At 38.3% G+C, this 26,173-nt stretch overlaps 2 protein-coding genes across 4 annotated transcripts in view; one reads left to right on the top strand and one right to left on the bottom strand.

Moving 5' to 3' along the window:
- Window positions 1–484: 484 nt before the first annotated feature.
- EFCAB7 (EF-hand calcium binding domain 7) lies at window positions 485–24,502 on the bottom strand. 2 transcript variants are annotated; one of them, XM_083846555.1, is made up of 14 exons: window positions 24,116–24,502; window positions 21,725–21,912; window positions 18,834–19,045; window positions 16,569–16,655; window positions 15,825–16,020; window positions 14,674–14,798; window positions 11,024–11,165; window positions 10,477–10,586; window positions 9,360–9,517; window positions 9,043–9,176; window positions 6,683–6,831; window positions 4,513–4,722; window positions 2,139–2,246; window positions 485–1,263 (listed from the first exon to the last, which is right to left on the bottom strand). In XM_083846555.1, the coding sequence occupies exons 1-14, from the start codon at window positions 24,499–24,501 to the stop codon at window positions 1,189–1,191; spliced, it is 2,280 nt and encodes a 759-aa protein (XP_083702681.1). In that variant the 5' UTR covers window position 24,502; the 3' UTR covers window positions 485–1,188. The 2 variants fall into 2 exon arrangements, with proteins under 2 accessions (XP_083702681.1, XP_083702682.1); XM_083846556.1 differs by having other exon boundaries at window positions 24,120–24,372.
- The window catches only part of ITGB3BP (integrin subunit beta 3 binding protein), a 29,218-nt gene continuing 27,458 nt past the window's right edge, over window positions 24,414–26,173 (top strand). For both annotated transcript variants that reach the window (XR_014587490.1, XM_083846560.1), the window contains exon 1: window positions 24,414–24,504. Coding sequence is in view for 1 of the 2 variants with exons in the window: in XM_083846560.1 (XP_083702686.1) it covers window positions 24,500–24,504 (5 nt within the window). In the remaining variant the exon portion in view is untranslated. The remainder of the gene's footprint in view (window positions 24,505–26,173) is intronic.

Below are 26,173 nucleotides of genomic sequence, written 5' to 3'. Positions count from 1 at the left end.
AAGAAAAAAAAAAGAACGATCACCAGTAGACCTCCTTGAGCACCAGTTGCTGGAGCGCATAAATCACAGCCAGCCTCTAGCAGCACTCTCATTTTGTAACTGACATTTACTTTCCCAGTGTACGATTACAGCAGAGCAACACCAGAGTACGGGAGTTGCTGGCAGATAAATATAGCTTTTCAGGACTTCTTGCTGCCCTTGCAGATGAGGTCACATACATTTAATGGCTATTTTAAACTCAAGCACTTTTTAAGCATCCAGTGACCAGGGTCATCATTTTTTACATTAACAGACATTTAAAGGAACTAGAAAAACATAACAGCCTGGATATTTTTAGTACCTCGAAGTTGTTTCTCATTTCTATTGCAGCCTATATTAGTGGACTTTAGCCTCCTTGCTTCAGTTACCTTTGAAATAATTAATTGCAGTTAACAGTCAGGAGCACAAAATAAAATTGCCTTCCTCAATGAATGTTATTTCCTTATCACATGTGAAAAGCCAGACTTTATTTTATATGAAAGAATATAAAAACAGTTGGTAATCATTTAGAAAAAAGTAAGATAAGTATTATTAAGTTACAAAAATAAAAGAAAATAATATCAAAAAAAAGAAAAAATCAAATCCTTTACCAGGTGATTAAAGAACCCCACCCCTTTATATTTCTCACATAAAAATCACAGGAGTGTTGAATCAGGAATCCATCAGACCAATTTAACGAAAGTTTTTTCTTAGTGAAGCAGTTCCAGCATGTGATGGAACTACCTTACATATTACAGAAAATAAGGGCATACTTAGGGAAACTAGCCCTTATAAAGCACAATTATGTTGCAACTGTCAGCTATATTACTGAACAGTACTCACTTTTAGTGTCTCTCAACGTTTTCATGCCAATGTATTTCATTAGGCAGTATGTGAATATTCTACTCTGTCAAAGGATTTTACATACTTACGGTTATTCCATCCCTATGCTATTGCTATTCATGTTTCTTAAAAGCCATTAGCAAAAGTGGGATTCCAGAAATAAATAAGTACTTATGTGATTCACTGGCTTTAACAAATGAAACTCTGAGAAGCAGCCAGCTTTGGAGAAGGACAAGACTAGAAATGGTCCAGCAGAAGCTGCCAAAAAAAAAATAAATCGTGGCTTAGTTTGAACACTGCCAAGAAACAGCTCTCTAACTAGAATGTTTAACGTAAAAGGGAATGTACACAATTGTAAAGCCATTCTTCCTGCTCGTTCAGCGGCATCACATGCTGAGAAACCTGCATACAAGAGAGAAAACATAGGTGAAACTGATGTTTATTGAAGAATTGTGTGTATGATACCTAAAATACTATGTAAGCAAAATTAAGTGTTTCAGAACTTATATCACAAACATTAAATGACACACATTCAGCATCTCTAATGAGATCTTAGTATTTAATTTAATTGCATGACAGCAAAAAATCCACAAGGGATGCTGAGCCTACAATTTGTACTGAATGAAGCAGAAATTAAAATTAATAAAACACCTTACAGGAGCAGGCTATAGATATCTAAATTGTCAGTAGCAATATTAAAATAGGCCTATACCCTGCCAGTGTCTTGGGACTGATTAAAGTGGATCTGAATGCATCCACACTAGAAAGCTGTGAAACATAAAATCGTTTGGATGCCTCTTCACTGAAAGAAAGAGACCGTAGCTTTAGAATAATAAAAACTGGATTTTCTTCATAAATGAATAAAGAAAAATATCACCATATTTTTGCCTCTGACTAGCACATTCTTGGTGTGCTTCTCAAAGCCATCTATATATCTGATTAAAATTGGTTAAGGAAAAAAAAACACAGCCTTAGAAAAATAATATTAAAAAGTATCAGTAAGTGGCACATGTGCCTGTTTCAGTTCAATACATGTATGAAAAACTGAACAGCTGCATACAGCAATCTGCGCTGGGAAACATGGATACATCAAACATGCCTGCAGCTCTGCAATATCAAGAGCTGTATCTGATCTGTACTGGTGGTGAAAACAGACTTCTCCACTATCCACACGCTCTTTATCATGACAAAAGACTTGCAAAAGGAAACTGCAAAGATGTCACATGATTTTTGCTTTTTGCTCAGATTTTGAATTGGCTAAACTAGAAAAATCTTACCGTCATGGATTTTGGTGCCACTTCCACAGCAAAAACGGTAAGTCCCCTGTTACTTAGGCAGTTCTTACTCTGCTCATTGTTGACATGAATTATCACTTTGTTTTCAGACTGCAAATGAAAAAACATGAAGAAGCTCATTAGCCTTAAAGGTTAAGTGGCTGCTCTTTATGTAACAATCACACAATCCTCTTACTTCCTCAACGATGCTATTTTTACAGGGTACGAGGACTTTCAGGATGTTGATGGCTATTCTCTCCGAAGAGTAAAAATTTCAAATGTACCTTAGCATCATCAGAGCCCAAATCCATTCTCAAAAGTCACTTAAGGCTGATTGAATTAACTTCAGCACTTTTGAAGGTGCAACTTGGGAGCACAGTTAAGTGAGACAACTATTTGCCACACAGTGTTACAGATGCTAAAACTTTACATAGTTTCAAAAGGTGACTGGACAAATTCTTACTAAAAATAAATAAATAAATAAAAATAATAATAAAAAAATACGTGGAGGGTTTTTAAGCACAAAGAACACATTTCTGTCCCAAGTAGTCCTTGAGTTGCAGATCACTAGTGGCTAGGACTGTGATCTGGAGAAGTGTCGCTAGATGTTTACCCAGTTTTTGTACCTGCAATATCCCCTGCAGGACATTTTTGGAGACAGGGCACTGACTTAAAATAATCTTTATCTGATATTGTATAGCCATTCTACTTTTCAAAAATCCTAACCCTCCAGCAAAAGGCCATTTCCTCAGGAGCTCATATTATACGTTCTCAAATTCTCACCAACCATGTAGGCATTCAGTGGAGACTAGGCTCCTAACAACTGACGTGAAATGCCCAACGTAAGGAGTATTCATATTCCTTCATATTTCACCTCCTTTCATAAATAAATGACCACTTGGACTGTCACAAATCAAAGACACCACACACAGGTATTTGTAAGAGATGCTCGTCAAGATGTGACCCATCACAATCTGCTGCTCATGGTTTGTTCCAAACTCTCCCTTGAGAAAAGCAGCTAACCTTAGCAGAGATTTTAAAAAATATCTGACTAAATAAATATAAGTACAGCCACTCAAAGAACAGACACTCTTACTAAAGGTGTGCAAATGCTTCCCAGAAGGATCCAATATATAAAAAACTGAAAGCTGAGGTAATGGAAAATTCCTTAACCACCAGTTTATCCCAGGCAATATGCAGACTCGAGGCCTAAGGACATGCTACTATACCCTGTATAGTACATTTTCTTAATTTAATTACAGAATAACAAAGACACAATTATTTCCATTGAAATCACCAGCACAATAACTGAAGACATGATCAGACTGCTTACACTGTGGAAAGCTTAGAAGGCAGATAAATAAAACTGCATTTTTATTATTTCTTTCCAGACGTTTACAATACAAAAAGTCTCCAGCCAACTAATTCTCTGATGAGATTTGCTTCAATGCAGAGCAGAGCTATTTATGAAATGGTGTAAATGGTAACGGTCAGTGATTTTAACCAGACAGCATCCAGTTTCCTCAGTAGAGAACTTGTCTCCTTCTCTGACATATCCCCAAACATATAAATAACTCCAGTATATCTACCCTAAAGGGCGAAGTGCACATCTAAACCTGTGGTTCCAGAGAGCCTCAGCATTCAGTCCTAATATTAGTCCACCAACCCACACCCTTTTGCATGTTTGTCCATTTAAAAATATACTTCTTGCTGTGAACTTTTAAGATTTAAAGCACCGTAAGTTTACCATCGTACTGCACGGCATTTATTTACTCAAGGTTCCTGTTCTAAACGAAACTGAGAATGAAAAGAAGATCCACTTGGATCTACGCAAAAAGGTTTAAAATCTCTGCACCTCACCAACCACTTTTGCCTGGATTTACATTTGTTAGTACGGATTAATAGTGAAGTAGACCTGTAAGACTAGCAAATTAAAAATTCATCCACATTACGCCTCTAAAACACAATCAATGCAAATCACTTTCCCGTAAACACTGAAAATATAAATGCTGTAGTCTTTGCTCTTTCTGTAATTCTATTTCCTGTTCTTAGTAGTATTTATGTTCTATTATAAATCTGTCTCCAATAATCATCAAAATATTGAAAAACTGAAATTTGAAGAAAAATATTCTGCACTGCTAACAGAGCCTCATTACCATAAACTGTCCTTTCCAAAAACACTGGAACTTTTGAGACTTTTGAACCGAGTCATATCTCAAAAAGGAATTTGTATCAAGCACTTAGTTATTTTTTTAATGAACTAGATAGAGAAACTTGCTATCAGAAAATGTAATTCTCAAAAATGAAGCACAGAGGGAAGAAGATAAATAATAATGGACATTAACACGAAGTACCTTACAGAAGTATCATGCCGTACCTTATTTTCAATAACAGAAGTGATTCGCGTGCCTGTTCTGTAGGTATAGACAATTACGTTTTCACAGCCATCCATTACTTTGGCATCTCCTTTATTAACAACAGACTTGCAAATAGCCCTGTTGAGTTGCCAGCTGCCTGCCTCTAGATATATGGCTTTAATTCTGGGTTTGCATTTTTCTGCATAGATGTCAATGACAAAGGGGCATGCCTGCAATGGAGTAAAAAAGAGTTTTATCATTAATTTACCCTTGGTTTTTCCCTTCAGATTTTCATCCGTAGTTCTTAAGTATTTGCATATATGCTCTGAAGAGAAATAATCCAAATGTAAGTGTGTCGCTGAATAGTAAAATTTCAAAACCTGAAGCTGCGGTGATCTTTTAAATTGAGCATAAGGTAAGGACAGACAAATGTTCTTCGTGCCAGTTACAGTACGGTCGATACACAGCTTGGTGGCTTCCACTCCAACATAACCATTCCTTCCTCAGATAGCAAAACATACAGGAATTAAGATGACATACGAATGTCAGTGTCCAAAATAGAACTGTCTGCTTTACCTGTCACACTCTTGCTATTCGTGCCATTTCACACAGATTTAAAATATCCGCAATGTTGCATTAAGCACTCTGCTCTTGCCGTATCTTGGCTAAGAATAGTATGCGTAACAACCAGGAGTTTGCATTTTCTTAGACTAAATAATAGCAGCTTGGTTTCTTTCAAAAGGCTGTTGGAAACCGCTAGGATTTTTCAGTACTGTCTTGAACTTGTTAGGCTCAATGTTCCTGAAATATCAAATACTAAATCTTCAAAAATCCAGGAATTAAGAGGTTAAATTACAGACACAGGTTAAGTAGATACACATTTTTAAATGAAAAAGTAAAGCATTCAGAAAGTTACGTTTTCCTTTAGAAAGCAAAAACTATAGCCACGAACCACAGTTAATAATAAGGCACAACATATCTACAAGATACATCTAACTTGATAAAAACCTCCTCAAAATTCATCTTTCTTAGAGGATAGCTCCCTCTTATGGGTTAAATGCAGAAAGACAGTTTTGGACTTGCAATGTTGATCATACTTGCAGGAAAAGGAGAAAGTGCTACTTGTTACATAATCATTCACCGTGATGTCCGCATTTTCACTGAAGCCATCTTTTCTTGGAGGGAAAAACGAATTATGAAATTATCTACATATTTAATGTTTTTAATGAATTGTTAATATTTTTTCCCCTCTTCATTCAAAATATCCTCTTTCTTTAGTGAGAACTATTAACGCCAACACTGATAGTGTTTCAAAAAAAGAAAAAAAACACACCTATAAGCACACAGAAAAAATAAAGAAATAACACCTGGTTCATTAAGCAAACAGTTGCCACCCAAAGCCCTTTCATTAAAATTTTATGTTGAACATGTTCAGACACTATTGTGAAAGGCAACATTGGGCCATGTCTGAAAATCTTGAACTCAATCCTGATAAAAACAAAGTTATCCTAGTCAACACAACACACTCCAATACTTTCTAAATCCATTCTAGTCCCCTTGTTCTCCATCTGATGTTACTGTATTAATTTTCAAGTTACTGTAAGCAGTAACAACGTGTTTGCATTACAGTAACTTTTTTGTTATATCATGACAGGATATTCAGGCTGGATATCAGGAAAAGGTTCTTCACTGAGAGGGTGGGAGTTGGACTCAATGATCCTTGTGGGTCCCTTCCAACTCAGATATTCTATGATTCTGTGACTGTTTGCTTCTTTTATGGCTTGCGCCAGCAAAACAACTCTTTTAAACAGAGCAAGTCCTGCATTTTGTAGGTTGGCTGACAGGTCACAGTTCTACCAGGTCACTGTCTTCTTATTACTGCTCACCAGCAAGGTGCACGAATTCTTTCAAGAGGTATAACCTGTTGAAGATTCCTTCCTGTACAACTCCACAAAATACTGTCTTTCTCTAAGGCAAAAGGTGAATTCTCTATTTCAACAATAATAGGGTTATCTTAAGAAAAAGAATGCGATACTGACTGAAAGTCTTGGTGTAAATCCTGTATTAGGAATGTTTGAACTGGATCACTGACCTACTGAAATCAATTTATGTTGGACAGAAACAGTACTGCAATTAAACGTGCAGCAAGTTGTATGTGAAGCAATCACTTTTGCTATACAGCTACCATACCTCTGTCATTTCTAATGCTTTATTGTAGCCCAGTGACAATAAAGTGACCCAAAGGTCACTAGGATCCCCTTCACGGTCATTGGCTTCCATGAGATTCAGATCCAAAAATCCTTGTCTTGTTAGTTCGTTCTTCTTCATATCAAAATTCTCTGTTTAAAAAGAAATAGAAGGTAACACTTCAGTGTCTGAGCTCTCTGCAAACACCCTTTGTCTTTCCAAAGCCAAACTCCCACTTAATGGTAATGAGGTCTCCAAGATGGAGCCGTCTTGCAGCCTCAGGCTGTCCAAACACGATTTGGGAAAGAATGCCCTTGATAAGACGCGTGCTTTTTGCAGAGCTTCACTGTGGATTTTAGATAATGACAAGAAACAGCTGGCCCCTTGTATTACCTAAGAGAGGGTGAGGTTTTGAAACAGAAATAATTCTTATTGATTTATTTATTTATTTGCCAGCAGTATCTGTTGTGGCTGAGATTTGCAGAATAGGGTATATTAGGAATGGGAAATGAAAGTCTGGTGGGGCCAGCACCCTTAGTGCTTGAGGTCCTTGATATAGAAATGATTTACTTAGTTCTTAAAAAGCAATAAAATGCCAGTAATCCTAACAGCCCTCTCTTGATAGAATATGGTAGATTGACCACTCTAATGTCAGCAAACACATAATTGAAATGTCCTTGTGTCAGGGATTTTTAAAAATGGTTTTCTCATCTTCATAACAATGCTAAATCTTTACTATATATTATTAAAAAGGGATTACCAATTTAATAAATCTATCTAAGGGTACAGATGCTGTAATAAATGGCCTGAACTTTGGTGTCAAGATTTATGATATTCGTCTGAACCCTTCAACTGATTAATGACCTGGTAATACATTCACCATATTCTCTTCTTTCCCCTCTTTCACACTTCACACCCCCACACCCCCCTCCTACTCACATTAAGACTAGTTCACAAATGCATACCACTGACAAAGCAATCAAGTGGGGAATAACATGTAAAGGGATGAAAGAGAAACTGATTTATTGAAAAGTATTTTTGTATGATCTGTCCATAATTTAGGAAAAAAAAATCCAATATCTTTGAGTGATTTGGGGAGAAACAGTTGGCACAACTTGCCAGATCTCAGGTATTTTGGCCCAAATTAATCAATGTGTCATAGGCTACAAAGCAGTTGTATCTAACAGATGCTATGGGCTGGTATGTGATGATACGCCATACAGGTATTTCAGACATGGGTTGCAGAAAAAACATGTATTTTGTATAGAAACTTCTAGTTTTCATACAATGGCTTCTGAATTTCCAGTTTGTCCAGTCACTTCAGGTAAACTGTCAATGCTTTGAAACCACTGCTTCCACACACTGTGTTATCAGGGCAGCCTACAGACACTGGTGGTTATGTTTTCCTAGCCCTGTTATGAGGTGAATATGTCAATTCTAAAGGCCTTTGCAATGTCACAGAATTCCTTTTTTCTCAAAATTGACATTTGTGGCCCAATGCTGCTCCTGCAAGCTGGCAGGATGTCCAGTAACATTGGCAAGATGTATCTGCAGACAGAAAACAAAGTACAGCTGGAAGAAGCTCGGCTATCTGTCCGCTTCCCCATCTCACTCGTGGAAGCCTCAGAAATCTCACAGCTCTCATATAGCACAACATGGACAAACTGACACACCATATATAAACCTTCGAAAGACAGATTTCCAATGAAAAAACTGCTTATATCTGAAAAACTATATAGTTGAAATAGGTGTTTTCTAATGTCTAATTTTCTAGGTAACCATAGTAAGCTCCAGATGCCCTTGTAAGCACTTTACATGATTAAATGCCCCTCTCAATACCTTGTGAGATATGAAAGCAATATCTGTTTAAACTACAGAAAGAAAATTGAATCAATAAATACCTGTTATAGCCCAATTCACTATATGATCTGTGATTAGAAAACCTGTGTTTTTTCGCAGCCGTAACATCTTTAACTTACAGAACTTTGCAATTAGCAATGGGAAGAATTTTCTTAAAAGAAGGTCAGAGGCACACAAACCAGAAGAAAGCAAAACAAAGGACAGGAGATTGGAAAAGGAAAAAAAAAAAAGAGGGGGAGAGGGAGAAGAGAACAATATCATAGAATGGTAAAGAATTTCTTCCTAGTATCTAACCTAAAGCTACCCTTTTTTAGTTTAAAACCATTACTCCTTGTCCTATCACTACACTCCCAAGGACCCCCTTCTCTTGTTCTTAGCATAGGATACAGAATGCTCAGCCCTTCCAGACTATATACCACTATATACGTAATAGGGTGCTACAAACAGGTTGCAAGTAGATTTATAGCTCTAATTAGTTGTATCAAGTGCAGCAACAAACTTACCTTTACATACAGCCCATGCTTCCTCATCGCATTTCTCACCACTAGTTCTCAGCTCAAAGAAATTGTATTCCTCCAAACTCAGAAGGCCGTTTCCATCCAAATCAATTGTTTCAAATATATCCAATAAAACTGCTCTAAAAGATGAAAAAGGCAGAACTATTTCCAAATACTTCAAACTTTTCTACTGTTTCATAATATTGTTGATAGCTATTCAGTTCACAACAGTATTTCAGTAACATAGCTTATAAAAAGCTAGATGTTATTTAGAGTGCATACTTCTGTAGCAGCTACCATGCCTATTTGAGAAAATGGCTCACCGGCACTCTTTGGTAAGAGCTAGTTCACTGTCTTCACCTCTATACACCAGCTTTGCTTCTCCAGTAATCTGTGTTTTCACCTTCTTCAGCCTACAGCCCGTTGTGAATGGAAGTAGCCAGTAAAATCCTGATGCAAGCTCCCCTTTCCATCCAAACATCTGCTCTTAAAAAAGACAAATCTGTAAGTTACTTCTCAAATGATACCTTCCTTTATTACTAGTAATAGTGAAACAAAGGTGATTAATTACTTGAAAGCACTGGTAATGCTAGATTCTTTCCTAAAAAAAAAAAAATGCCTACAGTTAGATGCCATGTCATGTCATTTCGAAGACCCAAAAACTAGTGAATCTCCTAGTTGCAATAAAAATTAGAAGATGTTTGGGACGAGAAAGGAGAGGAGAACAACTGTTACTGTAAATGTCTAATAGCAGTCCTACCATTTTTCAGATCTGTAACTCTTTCCAAATCTTAAACTTCAGAACAAAAGCAGTCAGAATGAAGCTGACAAAACCCACTGAGTCTTTCATTTCCTCCATGATTTATCAGGTGTGTTCAAACTAGCAACCTCCTATGTAAAAATTCACAAATGTCTTAGGGTTTAAGAAGCAAGCTGAATACTTTCTTGAGTACCAGTTGCTTCTCCTCCCTTCTTCCTACTATAGGAATGTTCTATGCACCATGATGTTTAAGATCTTATATACGGCAAGCAGAAAGAAAATTAAAGGGAATTGTAACAAATATTACTTTTTGTTTTGTTTATGCATGAATACAACTCAGTTTCCACAGAGTATCTATATGGATAACCAGTAATTTGGCAACAATTGCCAACACACTACTTTATAATAAGGCCCGCACAGGCACTTCATTAAAATTCCAAACACGTGGCTTTCAATTCACCCCATCCAAAGGTCATAACTAAGACGGTATTACACATTACCTTGTGTAAATTCTGTCCATTTTGAAAGTGAACAAGCACAGAACAACATTTCTTCTCTCTTTTAGCCTGATTAGGTACAGTTTTGAATTCCTTCCAAACATATGAGAACTCCCATGCAACAAAAACACATACATTGAAGGTATAGAAAAATTAAATAGGAATATAACAGAAACACCTAACCTCTTTGTTTTGTTGCTCGGTAAAGCTCACAAGCTGTAGATTTTCTTGGGTTTCATTTTCCTTCAGAACATACAAAGCAGTATCCACTGACAACCAATGACAAGATTTTCCTAAAAGAAAAAAAATCCCCAAAACAAATGCTTTAAATTTCACCAAATTGTTTTTTGTTGGAAATCCAAAATCGATATTTCTATTGTATTTACAGCATTGATCCCTGTTAATGTAATTTTAAAAAAAATCTATTATATATTTCACTGTTTTCTACAATTAGTAGAGCCTGATTACTTATTAGGTCTCTTTATACTACGGCTCCTCGATCCCAGATATTTACAATTAAGGATTTTAGGAAACTTACATCATATTCTCTTCTGAAGTTGTATAAAATATTTTTTTAATTATAAAAATATTGCAAAATTTATGAAAATTTTGCAATAATTGCAAAATATCACAAAATACTGTGAGAGAGAAAAGGCAATTTGTATCAGCAGGAGGAAAGAAAATATTTTTTAGAGAGGAAAACTCTCTGAAGAGATACAAATACATTTACCTTCTACCTGACGAAGGTTTAAAGGCTTGATAGTAATACACACTGTAGACCTTTGAGGTATGTGCAACCTGTACTTGTGACTAATGATTTCACCATCTTCTTCTAAGTAGAAGCATCCTCTGGACTGCGCACATTGCCATTCCTGGAATCCAAAGAAACATTAGGCGTTGCCTTGATCTTTTATCAAAATAAAGACTCCTTTTCTGAAATATATTAATTTGATAATTTAATGAATGCTGCATAAAATTCACCACAAGGTGTAGCACTGATCTTCTGCTCTTTTTTAAAATGAATTTTCTCACATAGGCCTTTTCATAGTCAAGTTTTGCAGACCAATTAGTAGCATTGCTTTACTTACGAAAATGCTCCAAAATGTACAGATTACCCCAATGCTCTAATGGTTGAAATGAAATTTGAATTGCCATGAAGAACCAAACCGTATTCACGAAATCGACTAATTGTGTGATTTATCACTGAAACACTGCAGTTTTGCTACTTTACTTCCATCAGACCAATCAAGCAAAAAACATAACTGATTAGCTGAACAATGAGGAGTTATTGCTCAGATGAGTGCCAAACAGAAGTACTAGTAAAATCAAGTGATTCTTCTTGGCTTCTGTTAAAGCCATTGGAAAGTCATAAATAGAAGATAGCAGTGTTTGTGAATAGTACAGTTCCTAGAGAAGCCATCATTTTGCTAAAATATTAAAACAGCTACAAGCTTCAAAACTTTTTTTTTTAAACAGTAAGTCACTATTTTCAATTTCAAATATCGTTTAGCAAAAGAAAAATAAAGTCCTTATAGACACGTTGTATGCCTCAAAGAAAGGAAGATGTTCTTGATTTTACTTCTCTGTGATTAAGTCCATTATTTCTAGTTATTTTCCTAGCAAGGGAAGATTAAGTTTCTGAGCACAGCCTAGCAGAAGGAATCTTTCAGTGTAATCTCAGCAGAGAGCTCTGTCCCGGTGGCTGTACTTATCCATGCAGAGTGTTCAGTGTAAAAGGTAAATTAACACGGATTTCAGAAGTGAGCTTGTAAAAAGTGGAGGTCTGCAGAAGGTCTGCACGCAGCTCCCAGCAAGGAGACTGACTCCTAACTCAATTTAAGGCCAAACAGTCTTCATCAGAGTGCCATGTCTCATTTCACAGCTCTTAAAGTTAGTCCTCACTGCGATGCATTCACGCTCAGTTGGTGGTACTTTGCAGGCAATGACCTAAAGGTGTCAGGCAAGAACTGGACTTTGCTAGTGCACGTACACCCAGGGTGTAAAATGACACAGTTGGTAACACATGCAGCTCTGATCCTCAATTTATATTTCTCTACTCAGAACTCTACGTTTCTTAAGAATATAAATTACTCAGGGACTCATGATTTTAAGAGCCTTCAGTCCTGGCCCACAGTTTTGCCACCAAATCCTATAGAAATTCTATAGAAACAGCTCACCGAATTCTATAGAAACAGTTAAGTAAAAGATTGACAATGTGTTAGAAACCAAATACTAAACTGTTATCCTCACAGAGAGCATAAGGTGGTGCTATATTCTCTAAATTATCATTGTCAAACTAGAAACAGAGATGTAAATGTAGGGAGCTAAATGATGATTGTGTGTTGGACTGGGTGATCTTTGAAGTTCTCTTCCACCTGAATTATTCTACTTTAATTTTCTTTCAGGGAAAAAAAAATAAAATATCAGCACTATATTAGTTACCTGTCAATCAGCTACAGATGAAGCCCAACAGGTCAGTGTGTTGTTTACACCAGTTACACTTCTGTATTTGTCTATTTCTTATTCTCAAATTATTTACATCTTTGAATATGTCACAAAACTCCACAGGAAAAGAAAAAGAAAACACACGGAAGAACGTGCTATGAACATATTCCATGGGTTTTGAAGTGTTTAAGTGTAGATGTTCACCATGTTTTGACTTTCATTGTAATCTTCAGCCAGAGAAGTGAAATTGGAATCAGTCCAACTTCACAATGGCAATCATGGAATGGTTGGGGTTGGAAGAGACCTTAAAGATCATCTAATTCCAACCCTGCTGCCATGGGCAGGGACACCTTCCATTAGACCAGGTTGTTCAAAGCCCCATCCAGCCTGGCCTTAAACACTTCCAAGGATGGGGCATCCACACAATTTTTACTTCTTGTCCCCAAAAGACACATGAACTGCAGAAAAAAAAAATTACTTTTCTACATACTTTTATACTGTGAACTCAAGGTGCACATTTTTAACACATCTTAGAAGTCTCCTGCTAATGTTTTAAATTTCTACAGCTATTCTTATTTAACATGCAGAATAAATATATTTTCTACATATAAGATAAAAAAGAAGAATTTGTGAGCTCTAGATTCCAGTCCATAGCTCAAATGACTCATTGCATATATGTTCATTGGTTTTGACAGAGCTTGTATTGGGTCCTTAATAGTTAGGGTTAACATATTTAGCAGTTCAACTTAAACTAATTCATGTTTATTGATTGATTTATTTTTTATATGATGCTTATCAATAGTATTCAATATCTGCAGCTGCTTTTTTTCGAGGCAGCTCTTACTGGCTTGTACAAAGAAAGAGGGATCCAATATTGGGAAACTGCGCAATGGTTTTGTATACTACATATCATGTTTGAACAAGGTGAAATTGCAGGTTAAATTGCATGGAGGTCCAGATACCTAAACAGACTGCAAAAAATTCCTCTGAGATTATGTTTTTAAATTTTAATATAGAACAAATGTCACTGTATAGCAATGCCGAAGATATAAAGGACTTCAGAGTTCAATAACAAATACAGAGTTGTTATTTGAAACAAAAATGTAACTCATGAGAACAATCAGTTCAGTTTTCTAGCAGCAGTTATACTATGTGGTCATAACCATTTTTTTCCTTTCATACGGAGGTCTCAAGGTGCTCATTTTTAATGTATCCTAGCAGTTTCCAGTTAATGTTTTATGTTTCTACAGCTATTATTTTCTGTTGAAAGAAAACTAGTAAAGGTTCAGTCGAGAAAGGGAAAACAAAGGAAAAAGATCAATATTAACACTCTACAAATATTGACTTAGCAAAGTGACTTTGTTGTCTTTCTCCCACAGGAATTTATATTGAATGAGTGATTTATTTAAAAGAAAATACTGATAGGACATATTAGTCTAACTAAAAATCAATATTTTCAAGCTACAGCATATATTTACAAATTAATGCCCAGCAAACTGAATATGCTCAGAGATCTGTTATTTATTTCCAATTACCTTTCATATAAAGGTTTATGATACACAATCTTTCAGACTACTTAAGCATTTAAAGTTCTCACCAACCTAATAAATTATTCAATTTTAAATTTCTCAAAAAGTCGTTAAACGTTTTATCCAACAGTGGTTTCATTTATAAAAAAACACACTTTGTTCTATTAAACCTTCACACCTGAAAAATTATTTTCAATAATTAGATGTCAGCAAAACCAACAGTATATAAAAATGTTAGTAATAACACGTATCAGGAAACCTCTTGATAGTTTATAGCTGCCCTTGACAAACTGTTAATAAAACATAAGCGAAAAATCAGAGAAAAACAGTTTCTTATTTAAAATGCAGTAACGTATGTGCCTAGAGGAAAACAGAATAATCTCAATAGGACTAGCTTACATGATACCTTTACTGTGTGTGGCTCAATTAGCTTTGTGTTTCTGTTGCTACTGGCACCCATGCTGACAGTGAAAGAAACGGATGCTTTGCAACCTTGAGCTGATAAGGGTCTTGAAGGAGTTCTGCTGTCACCTATAAACATAGATATTTAGTTATTATTGCATTATTGTATCCCACCTCTAGTGCTATTTGTCATAAAGCCTTACAGAGACAGAAAAAAAAATGGATAACAAGAACTTCAATCTGATAAACTGACTTCCCTTACAATAATTTAACACAGTCATTCATTAGCCAAACATCTTTATTTCCCTGACTGTGCATCCCAGGTGAACGGGCATACAAATGGAGAACCTTGGAATCCAAATCTGCCTGAAGGACAAGAAATTGTTACCACAGGATTCCACTTACCTTGGAATCAAGGTAAATCTATCCTAACTGGATAGGTTTAACCTGCTTCAAACGCACAGGTGCCCAAAGCAATTACTTCCAGGCCTTTACTTTCTGGTTCCTTATGTTAGAGCAACTCTGCTAGTACAGTTGTTGATTTAGCTACATACATTCAGCGTTCACTGCTGTTTTGTCATCTTTGCACTTCCTTAGTATTTCTTAGAATCGAAGTAACTTAAACAGTATACACTCCATACAAAAACAAGTATCTTGTATGTAGTACCTTTACAGTCCATTATCCTGCAACCTTTTTCGAGTTTGGGAAAGTTTTTAAGTACCTTTATAACTTCGAGCATAATCAGTCTGAGAGCTTAATGTTCTTCCTGAAAAGTGGCCTCAATAATTGAAACAAACAGACTGTTTATTCGTGGATGTTTAAGGTTTCATCTCTCATGTGGAACGGAAATAAATAATTTGGTATGTTACAACACCCTGTGCATTCTTTTTTCTCTCTTCCATCTGGACTGTGTCACAGGAGAGTCAACCAAATTCAACCTTAACAATTTGACAGCTTCAGATAATAGATGCAGCCTAAGTCCACTTGAACAGGAGAATCAGATATCCCACTGAGACATTTAGCCACAGTAGAAATGAATGTTAGTCAACAACAGCCTCACTAATCTGAGAAAATTTAAGCAAATACTCAACTGCTCATTGACCCAGAACACGACCTCTAAAACACCGAAAGCTCCCATTATGAAAAATAAATACCTTTTGTTGGTGCTAGTTTGTGATCAGTCTTCCTGGAGATTTTTGGTGATGGTTTCAATACTGGCAGCGTGATCCCTTCAGTGGAAGTTTCACCTTGACTTCCAAACTGCTGACGCTTCAATCGACCATCAATTTCCAGTTTCTCTAGTGCAGTCTTGCAGCACTGCTCACTGGTTGCCATATATAAGTCACAAAACTTGAGATAAAGAAAGGCAATCCGGTAAGCAAAACATTCTTTCTCAGTTTTAAGAATGAAGATGTAACATTAGTAACCATATGTCAGTCATTGCTTAGAGATGCTGTCAGTAATCGATAAGATGCTGCATCTTGAAAATTAGATGCTCAACATATACAATATTGTCCCCCCATACAAAGAATTGTGAAATATCACAGACACAGCAATTCTCATAAAGTTAAGTTTGCTTTCAGTTCTCATCTTTATTCTGCCATTCCTTTAACCCTTATTTTCAGCCATGCTGTTAGGCTTTGCACTTACTATTAGCCTCTGCCTAACGCATTAGGTTCACTTGCAGCAAGGAAAATGGCCAGGGCAGTACCCTGCCAGAAAAAATGAGGGAAACAGAAATACATACCTGAAGACATACCATGTTGCAGAACATAGGGCGCTGGTGGGCTGGGGTAAGGTCATCGATGGACCAACACACGGAATTGGTATGTACTGCATTTGATAATACCATTACTGCCCGTAACATCAAGAACACCTAATATCACTGTTTGCCATACCTTCTTGTAGTCGAGTTTGCCACTGCAGTTAAAATCAGCCAGGTTAGTTATAGCGCTCACTTCATCCAAAGTCATTTTTTCACCTTTCTGTAATTAAAAACAAACAAAAAACAACTCAGGTTTGGATTCTAGTGAAGAATACTGATTACCTACAGCACACGTTCAATAAAAACACGAAGATTATTTTAATATCCTTTCAGGAAATCTTGTCTTGCAATACATTTAAATGGATTTTGATCTGAATCACCAAAATAGAGGTCAACAGTGTAAAAAAAATATGACCCTACAATGCTACTACATACTGAACAGATTAATTGCATCAGCTTACGCAATTTTGCGGTGCCTTCCGGAAAGCCATCGTGAATGACACTTAATTTCAGATCTTCCATAAGCTGGGGAATACCTGTTCTCAGTCATTTGTACTTGTAATACAGCATGCTGACAACCAAGATCTGACTTCGTAATAGTCTTTCTCACTCATTTACTTGAACTACCCTGTGACACCTACAGTAGGTCATTCTATATCTGCAATTGAGCTCACTAGAAGGGTTATTTCAGGTATGAATTCACCTTGCACCTGTTTATGTTTGGAATCATTAGTGTGCATTCAAAGCAATTTCTCTTCTTTCAGAACCACGTCTGAAGACGCCTTTCAGAATATCATCTTGAGCACCCCACTTCCAACGCGGCCAAAAGATTTACCTCTCAGGAAGCATGTCTTCCACAAGGTCCTCCAGCAATTTCCTCTATACAGATGCGTGGGACTGTTAGCAACGACCCAGCAGCATGCAACTGCTGTACGGAAATCTATTCCACGTCACTTTTCAGCTATAGATGCATGGTGTAAACCAGGACCAAAATCTAACATGAACTTCATTGTTGAGAAACATGTGATGTGGATATATGGTCCTGGAGCTACAGTGCATTGCAACAAACCTAATCCTGATCTCCCCCTCTTTGAACAGCACCAGTTGCTACTGCAGGCATGTCTAGTAAGTTCTTCGGTCTGGGTCTGTACAGAGCAATGCGCTGCCTTTCTGTAACATTTCAGGGTTTATGGATCTTCATGGCATAACTACAGTAGCACTCAACATCTGTTATTTCTGTCTTCTCCTATATGAAGAATGTTTCCTTACCGTTGCAACTTTATCTTTCTGATCATGCAGAATGAAGATTGAAGGTTCTGCCACTACGCTCAAAGTGAATAAATGAGTCTGGCTTGTTGGGTCAACCACAACAAATACAGTATGTAAATTGTTTCTTCTTTCTGTCCCAGTTTGCTCTCCTCTGCATTTCCTTAAACTTGTTTTATACTCACTTTTGAGCAGTCTACTAGAATTCTACTACTGGCCAATTTTTAACTGTTCCTGCTCCTTGGTGTTTGTCTCGGTTTCTATAATCTCAGAATACCACAAAAATCTCAGCTGCTATTTTAAAAAATGCGTTTCTAACCTTTCACTTTATACAGTGAAATCCAATAATATGGTTCAGTAGCTAAATAAAAAGTTCCAGATATTTTAAAATATGTCATTAGTTTGAGGCATATTAATGACATATACAAGTAAACCTTACAACATTTGCATGCTTCATATTGACAATGCATCATCTCTAACCAAAGTATTGACTTAACCCCACACAGCCTAAGACGATGATGAACTAAATATAGGATCCAGTGAAATCACTGAAGTGACAGAACATCATGGCTGTGATAAGACTAAAACATTAATCTTAATATTTTATGTATAACGTAGATAAATGTCATTAGTTTTTAAACTTTGTATCTGAATATGCATAGACAACTTGTAAGGGGAGAACAGCAAACATATATCATTAACTCTCTCGCAAAATCTGAAAACCCCAAAGGGGTGCAGAGAGACCCTGTAGAGAATAGAGGGATTTGTGCTAGCTGAACCAAGGGAGAGACACATACGTGTTTTTCCCCTTCTGCTGCTCCATTGCAGTAAAGATAGAGCTTCAGCAAAGTATGTGAAAGTATTAAAAACGTCCTTCTGCCAGTTTCCACCATCAAGGAGCAACTGCTGAAATGGACAGACAGGTTATCAACTGAAAGTCTATACGGAATGTACGAAATGGAAGAAAGATCGTAGATGACCACAGAAAATAAGACCCAAAATTGGAGTAAAAAAAAAAAGGAAAAAAAGACTCAGTTATTGATTCTTTTGATCAAGAATAGTTTTACTATCCAATTTCCAAAATCTCTACTAAGGGCTACAAATGGATAATTAAATTTCATCTGATACTTACTGTTGTAAGAATTTTATAAAGTTCATCGTGTAAAATATATCCAGTGTTATCTGTGTCTATTTTCCTAAATGCTTCAAGCAATTCAGTTCTTGTGGCTGGTGTTTCTTCTTTTAAAATAGTACAAAAATCATCAAAATTCAGTGTAGTTGTTTGTGAAGTCCAGTATTTATTAACTGTCTTCTGAGATGGATTTCTTCCAGCCTGTTGAAGTACTGAACAATAAAACACAATGCTAAGTACATATTCCAGCTGTCAGTGGAGGAGTTACCTCAAAACATCCTTTAATTACTTCCCATGTTCAGATATTTTTTTATTTTTATTTTTTTAGCACCATCAATCCAAGGGAAAACTGGCTCTAAAAGACAGTTTTGTTTATAATCTCAATCCTGCGTTCTACTGATACAGATTGACGGTGACCTTCCCTGGCCTTGAATTCTGTGGTTAGTACCAGGCAGCTCAGAGCAGCCTGAGGGGCAGCTGAGCACATTTGTTCCAGGCAGTGCCTGTTTCTAGGCCTGCATTCTAGATCATCCCTCACAACGTATGATCCGGCACAGAGATGACACATCCATGCTGTTGAGAACCACTTTCTTCTACACAAAAATGAAGAAACAGGACAGCAGTCTTCTAATAACACAAAAATATCACAAGAACCATTATTTTGCTTAAAGCTTACATCTTTACCCACGGTAACCTTGGGCACATAGCAATTGTAGCACACTATTCACTTACATTTAAGAGAGTACCCTTCAAATTTGCTGTATTTTTATATAACCTGAGAGATCAGCACTTGCTATATGCTATGTCTCCCGAGTTTGTGGTTTTGAAAGTTCAATTAGACTGAGCCTTTTATTTATACTTCTTTGCAGATTGATTCTGTGAAATACCCTAAGTAATATTACAACACAGGAAATGAAACTACTATCTGTGAGTAAACACAACTCCTACAAGTAAAATTTTGCAGGGCCAATCTCTAAGGGAATGTTGTATAGTTTAGATTGCGATCCAAACAGCATGTAGTCACAGCTGCTTCAAAGGTAGCACCACTCATGATAATTGCCAGAATTTTAGTTGCAGCATAAGTCTATAATAACTCTCAGTAGTTAACATTTTAAAATAAGCAGATTCTTTTATATCTCTGAAAAGACCGGGAGCCTGAGCTACTACTTGCCTTTTCTGAGTTGACCTTGAAACCAAAATGCCCAAACACCTGGTACGTACAAAGTGCCACATGGATAGAGATGAAAGCCAAACCATATATAAAAGAGATGACACTTGTTCGCACCACTCCTATTTTAAAATCCAGATTACCCAAAACTACCATTAGGATGTTATAAAAGCACTTTCATTGCAGCCCAGAAAGCCTGGATAACATTAAGTCTAGCAGGTAGAATTGCAAGTGGTGGCAGAGGGAAAGAAGCTACAATCAATGGATCCAAAAAGTACACTCAGCTTTTGTGCTGGTGGCTTTCCATGTGGAGGCCTCGTGTACTTTAGGCATGGGCGATGCAGCAATTAGAAATGTTTCCTCACGTATGCAGAAAAAAAAAATATGGTCACTAGAATTTTGATCTAATTAAATGATTTGATAACACAGCATGGTTTTATCTTTAGTCATTGCTTGTTTTTCCTTACAAAGGATTGCAATGCCACAACGCGCACACCTCTTACTGGCATCATAATTGACGAGGAGAAAGCAACCTGTAGTATCAACAATCCCAAGCGTATTATGAGCTGTACCTCAAAACCCATAAGATCAAAAAAAAAACGATGACTTTTTAAATGACACATTTGGGTTCTTTTCATCTAACTGAAGGTTTATGTCTCATACTTTCTTTGTCAACTCTGTGAGCTAGAAACATTTCTTTTCAATAAAGTAAGCTATGATTTTCACATAACCGCAAAACTCCAGGTAGAAAATAGGACTGAAAGCCACTTCATGGGTTCTCTAACACAATCCCATGCTACTACATACAACACAAATAATCCTTTTCATCAAAGGACAAAGATATAATACAGATGGGGAGAAAAACATTTTAGTCTATGGAAACATTTTAACTCACGGGCAACTTTAATAAGAGTAAGAATTCTTACGAAATGCCAATGTCTGAAATAATCCATTTGGTCACAAAAATCTGGTATAGGAAAGGCAGCATTTTCACATATTACTCAAAGTAGCTTAAAACTGATCTGTGAGGCTATCTTTAGGGATGGTAAATTATCATATCCACACCTCTGACAAAACCTCTCCTACGAGTCTGCAAAGCTCCGTGTCACTCAATGCCAGTTACCATTGTGATTTTCTGTGATTATAGGGGTAATTGTCCACTAGAAACTGAACCGAGGTCAACCCACTTAATCATGTGTCAGGGAAAAGCAACTATTGCAGAAATGTCACAGTCCAAAAGCAGAACCTATGTCCACCCCATGTAAGCAACAATGCTGCCATCGAATTTGGCGGTGTTAAACAACTCACTTAGGTCCCCTGTAAGCTGTCAGCTGGTATTGACTTTTGCCCCTTCACAGCGGTGATTTAGAGCTGAGAAGCTCTGTATACTATTCCCAGTTCCATGAGCCATCCAACACCTAGCAACAAAGATTAAGGATTTGAGGAAAATGAAAACCGTTGAGGAATGGTAGTTTCTATAAACTTTGAAGAATCACTGCGTGACACGTTTTACAACAGGTGAGTGATGGACATGTCTTCAAAGATATGGCAACCAACGCTTGAAATCTGAACCCTATCTAAAACTACTGTAAATTCCTTAAAGCAGGTTCCAAGTTTATGCACTGGGACACTCTCACTGCTGAATTACTGGCTGCTGTTAGTAAACTACCCATGGCAATCACCACACACAATAGTTATGGGGGGAAAAAAATCAAATCATTACCTAAACGGAGTTGTTCTTTTGATTTAATATTTTCTAAACTGCTTTTTAAAACAGTTAGATAAGCTGCTCGGCAGTTCTTGTAGAAGATTGCTTCCTCTGCTTGCTGGGACTTCTTTCCTTGAGGACTTTCTGAGTGTGTGACTTTCTGATCACAGAGGGACGCATTGTTCTCAGGACTGCTGGCCATTCTGCAAAGAACACAATCACAGTTAGAATTTGTTACTCTTTTGCCTGCTTGATAAGAGTCTTCTTTGTCCTCGGATACATGGATTAGCACAAATTATCCTAACATCTAGACTGAATGCTTCCCATTTTCTAAATGAGATACTTATCTACATTTGCAGATCTCATGGCATTTACCTACAAACAAAAATAGCTTGAGTTATTGAGCTACTTCTTATGCACAATTTGTTCGTTATTGACAGTAAAAGGTTTTCTTTTATTGCATTTTATTTTCATTTCAGACATTTGATGCCACAGTGATTACAAGTTCATGTTATTTGAAAGCATAATAGTAAATTTTCAAGTTATCATCTGTGATGCAAACCATTGCTATCCGCGTTCAGAAATAAATCAATAGGTCTTGTCCTTATAACATATTTCCACTAGAATTTCCATTCTTGCCACGCTAGCTACATTCTCCTAATGACAGAAACAACAGAAGAAATTGTACAGAAGTGCACTTGTTGGCTCTGATGAACTCACCACTATTTTGCACAATTTGTCACAACAGTAAAATGAACGAACATACCATATACCATACCTGTGATTGTTTTGCTGCCAGTGCCTCTCTCATTGTTGCTATTGGTTAACAGTAGTAGCAAAAATAGAGTGGTTTGGGGAAAAGATGCCAATTTAAGCATGGCCATGGGTTGTGGGAGGCACAGACTAATTTAAAAAGCTTTTTTACCAAAAAACAATAACAAAGTAAATTGATACAGTACTTACTCTGTGTCTGTGATCACGACTGACTCAGGTGATGGGGGACTCCCTATTACTCTTGTTGGTGTTAGCAGAAGAGTGAAATCCCCTTTGCCCTCCAGAGAAAATGACAGGTGAGTGTGCTGACGTTGGACTGTGTATTTGTCAGGGTCCCCTCTATCACCTAAAAGTTGACTTTCATCTTCTGAACTAGCTGAAAAACTGGGTAGTCTTATACAGCTTCAGCAATGATACTGTGTAATGTCGTAAACACCATATAACATTTAGTGTTTAAAAAGTGACACAATTATTAAACTGATGACGTGCTTTTTTTCTGTTGCCACCCCATATCAGAAGGGGCTTTTGTTTTCTGTTTTTACAGTTATAACTCCTTAAAAAGAATGGCCAATAGTAAAATTGGTCAAAATTTTAACTCATCAAGCATGAAGTTAAACACTTAATCCTATTTTTAAGACTTACTTATTTCTGTTCCTTATATAAGTCTGAAGTTAAGCACGTACAAAACTGCCTTAGGACTTTTAAGAATGCTACCAATATAATTGTAAAAGAATTTTTGAAAAAACATTTTTTTGAAGTGATTCAAAGCAGTAACTAGTATTGTTTGCTCACTAATGGCCAGTAAACTTCAACAGCAGCTTTCTGCTTCCACCAAAGGTGATTAGGGTTTTTAGAAGACCACCACAGAGGGACACTAAATCGTGCTGTACTGTTGGTCTAACAGCTTCTCATATTATTTTACCCAATGTTGACTTCAGAAAATATATTCCAGTATAATAAATTGAATATCTCAAGTTCAGCAACAAGACAACAGCATCGCGGGGTCCCCTTCAGGACTCATTGGATTCTTACTTGGGAGGCCTAAATCACTCTCACCTTCTTGAGTTATATAGGTCTTTTACACTTGGGAAAGAAAGATAATAATCACTTATCATGGATGAAGTACCCTATTTATAATACACAGACCGCCTGCCTGACACTTTAATATTACACTGGCATTAGAAGGACCCCACAGGGACACCGCGATACAGTCTGGTTCCTGCAAACGGGTGTCACTATAATTAAGCACCAGCGGTACACACACACAACGGAAGTAGGTTAAAGTCAAGGAGGAAAAGAAGAATAAATGTTAATTTTCCAGTAACTAGTTTATAAAATGCGCACCCTCGTGCGCGCCCCTCGGACTCCCTGTTACAAGCGATGGGTCCGCGGCTGCAGCTCTGACGGGAAGAGCCGCCACAGACGGCTCGGAGCTCCGGGGGAGCTGTTTGGGGCCGGCAGCACACGGCCCAGAGCGGAAAAAAAATGAAGTTTTGGACAAAAACCAAAGCGAGGGGAGCTACGCAGCCCTGCTCGGCGGGAGAACAGCGCTGCGTGATTTCAGCCCCCAGGTCCCAACACACAAAAACCCGTGTGAGGAACTCGGAGTCCCCTCCTCGGCGAGGCACCTACCGACCTCCTGGGCTGGCCGCCGCGGTTCCCGGCTGAGGGGGGCAGCTCCCGGGACTCCCCTCACCACACGAGCTCCGTCCCGGTGGCCTCAGGGCTCGGCTCAGCCCCAAGCCGCTCAGCCCGACGAGGGGCCGGCTGAGGCCCGTCCTTCCCGAGGCCCCCACCGGCCCGGGAACCGAGAAGCGCTGGGATCGACCCCCGGGCCCCGAGCACCGCCCGGCCGCCTGAGGGACCCGGGGCTCCCCGCCCCGGCCACCGCCCCCGTCCCGCCCCCCGGGGCCGCGCACCGCCCTCCCGGCTCCGTTTCCAGCCGGCGGCGTTTGGCCGCTGCACGGCGGCGCTCGGGCGGGAGAGCTGCGGGAGGCGGCGGCTGGAGGCGCCCTCATGTCGTAGGTAGCGGGAGCCGGGTTGGGGGGCGGCCTCGCCTCGCCTCTCTTCGCCTCCTGAGGGGGCAGCTCGGGCAGGGGAGCTCGGCCCCCTGCGGGGGGAGGCTTTGTGGTGGGGCGGGCAAAGTGTCAGGGGTGTCGGGGTGAGGGGGTCGTGCACCTGGGCTCTGTGCTGCTGTGGGAGCCGAGGGGGCTTCTCCCTGCCGTGGGGAGGGCGCGGGGCTCGCCGGGCTCTCTTTCCGCGGGGCTGTGTCTCTTCGCGTTGGCTCCGCCTGGAATAAATCCTGTCCGTCTTGCGACTCTGGTGCTGTTTTGTGGAGCTTTGCTGGTCGTGGCCTCCTGAAGAACAACTAGGGGAAAAAAAAATGTAGGATGTTGCTGATTTCCACCCCGGTACGGTGAGGCCGTGAGACGCCAGCACGCCGCCTGCGTGTGGGCTTGGGGTGCTGTCCCGCTTCACAGTTCCTTACAAAGTTAAGAGTTTTGTTAAATCTAGCATAGGTTCCAGCTTCTGCCAGCCTTTCTGTTGACTGCTGGAAGTTAAAGTAATCATAGAAGAGTCACACAGAGAAATTGATCAATACACAAGCTTTGATTTCTAGCGTTTAAGTCTGTTTGTGACTTGAACTACCGTTTTACTACTGATGTAGGTAATGATCATGCATTCTTTCTGCTTTTCCAGTTAACAATACAGTTTTGTTGGCAAGTTTTGAAGAGAGAGCAGCAGAGAAATAGCGTGGAGGTGTTTTATTTTCTCCCCCAGTAAAAGCAGAAACTTACGAGGAAGCTAAATGAAATGGCCTCAAAGCGGGCTACAATAATCACCAGAGTATTATTAATGAAAGAATATAGTCATAATACAGTTTTTTGTATCCTAATCTGTCTGTGACTGCTACCATTACGTTCATTCATAAATGGACTATGATGGAAAGAAAGAGAAGAATATGTGGAGTTAAAAACAAAATAAGAAATCCATTTCTTTATAGAAAGTTAAATTGCATACCTAGACTCGCAGTTAACCTCAGATTAGTGATTTTACCAGAACAGTATGTGAGTGAGCAAAAATCTCTGAATATTAGTGAGGAACTGACAATGTGGCCTAGAATGGTAGGTCAGCAATATGCTATAGCAGTAATACGTAGTTCTTACACCTGTTAAATGTTATGGGTAAAATAATCCTTGCAGGGTGTACAGCGAGCTATAAACTCATGTCATCATACTCTGCATAGTTCAGAAAGTAAAATAAGCCTTGTTAGGGAATTTTGAACCAATTCAAGAGTAGGAAACTCAGATAAATAAGTTAATGTGTACTGTAATCGCATATGCATCATCGTTCTGCCTCTTCTTCACATTCTGGCTTTGGATTCTACTCCAGAGCCATAGCAAAGCTTTTCCAGCCATGTAAAAAAAAGGAAAACCAAACTAAAGTTGGTGCGCCTCCTCCATGGTGTTTCCTAAAATGCTCTGGGAATTTTGTTTGGACTTAGATGTGAACATAAAAAAATGTTCATCTTTTGAAAAATCTGAGAATAAAGGCTTTGGCTGACTGGGTCCTCAAAACTCATCCAGACATCTAACATGCTTCGGTGATCCTAGCCGAGGAGTGCATGCAGGCTAAGAGCACAAATGTTAACTTGTTTTGGGTGAATGGCAAATGCCCAGCGATTTTTGC

Source organism: Anser anser (genome assembly GCF_964211835.1).
Source record: "Anser anser genome assembly, chromosome: 8".
NCBI lineage: Eukaryota > Metazoa > Chordata > Aves > Anseriformes > Anatidae > Anser > Anser anser.
The sequence above is the reverse complement of the archived record's forward strand: the minus strand, read 5'-3'. Positions and strand labels throughout refer to the sequence as shown.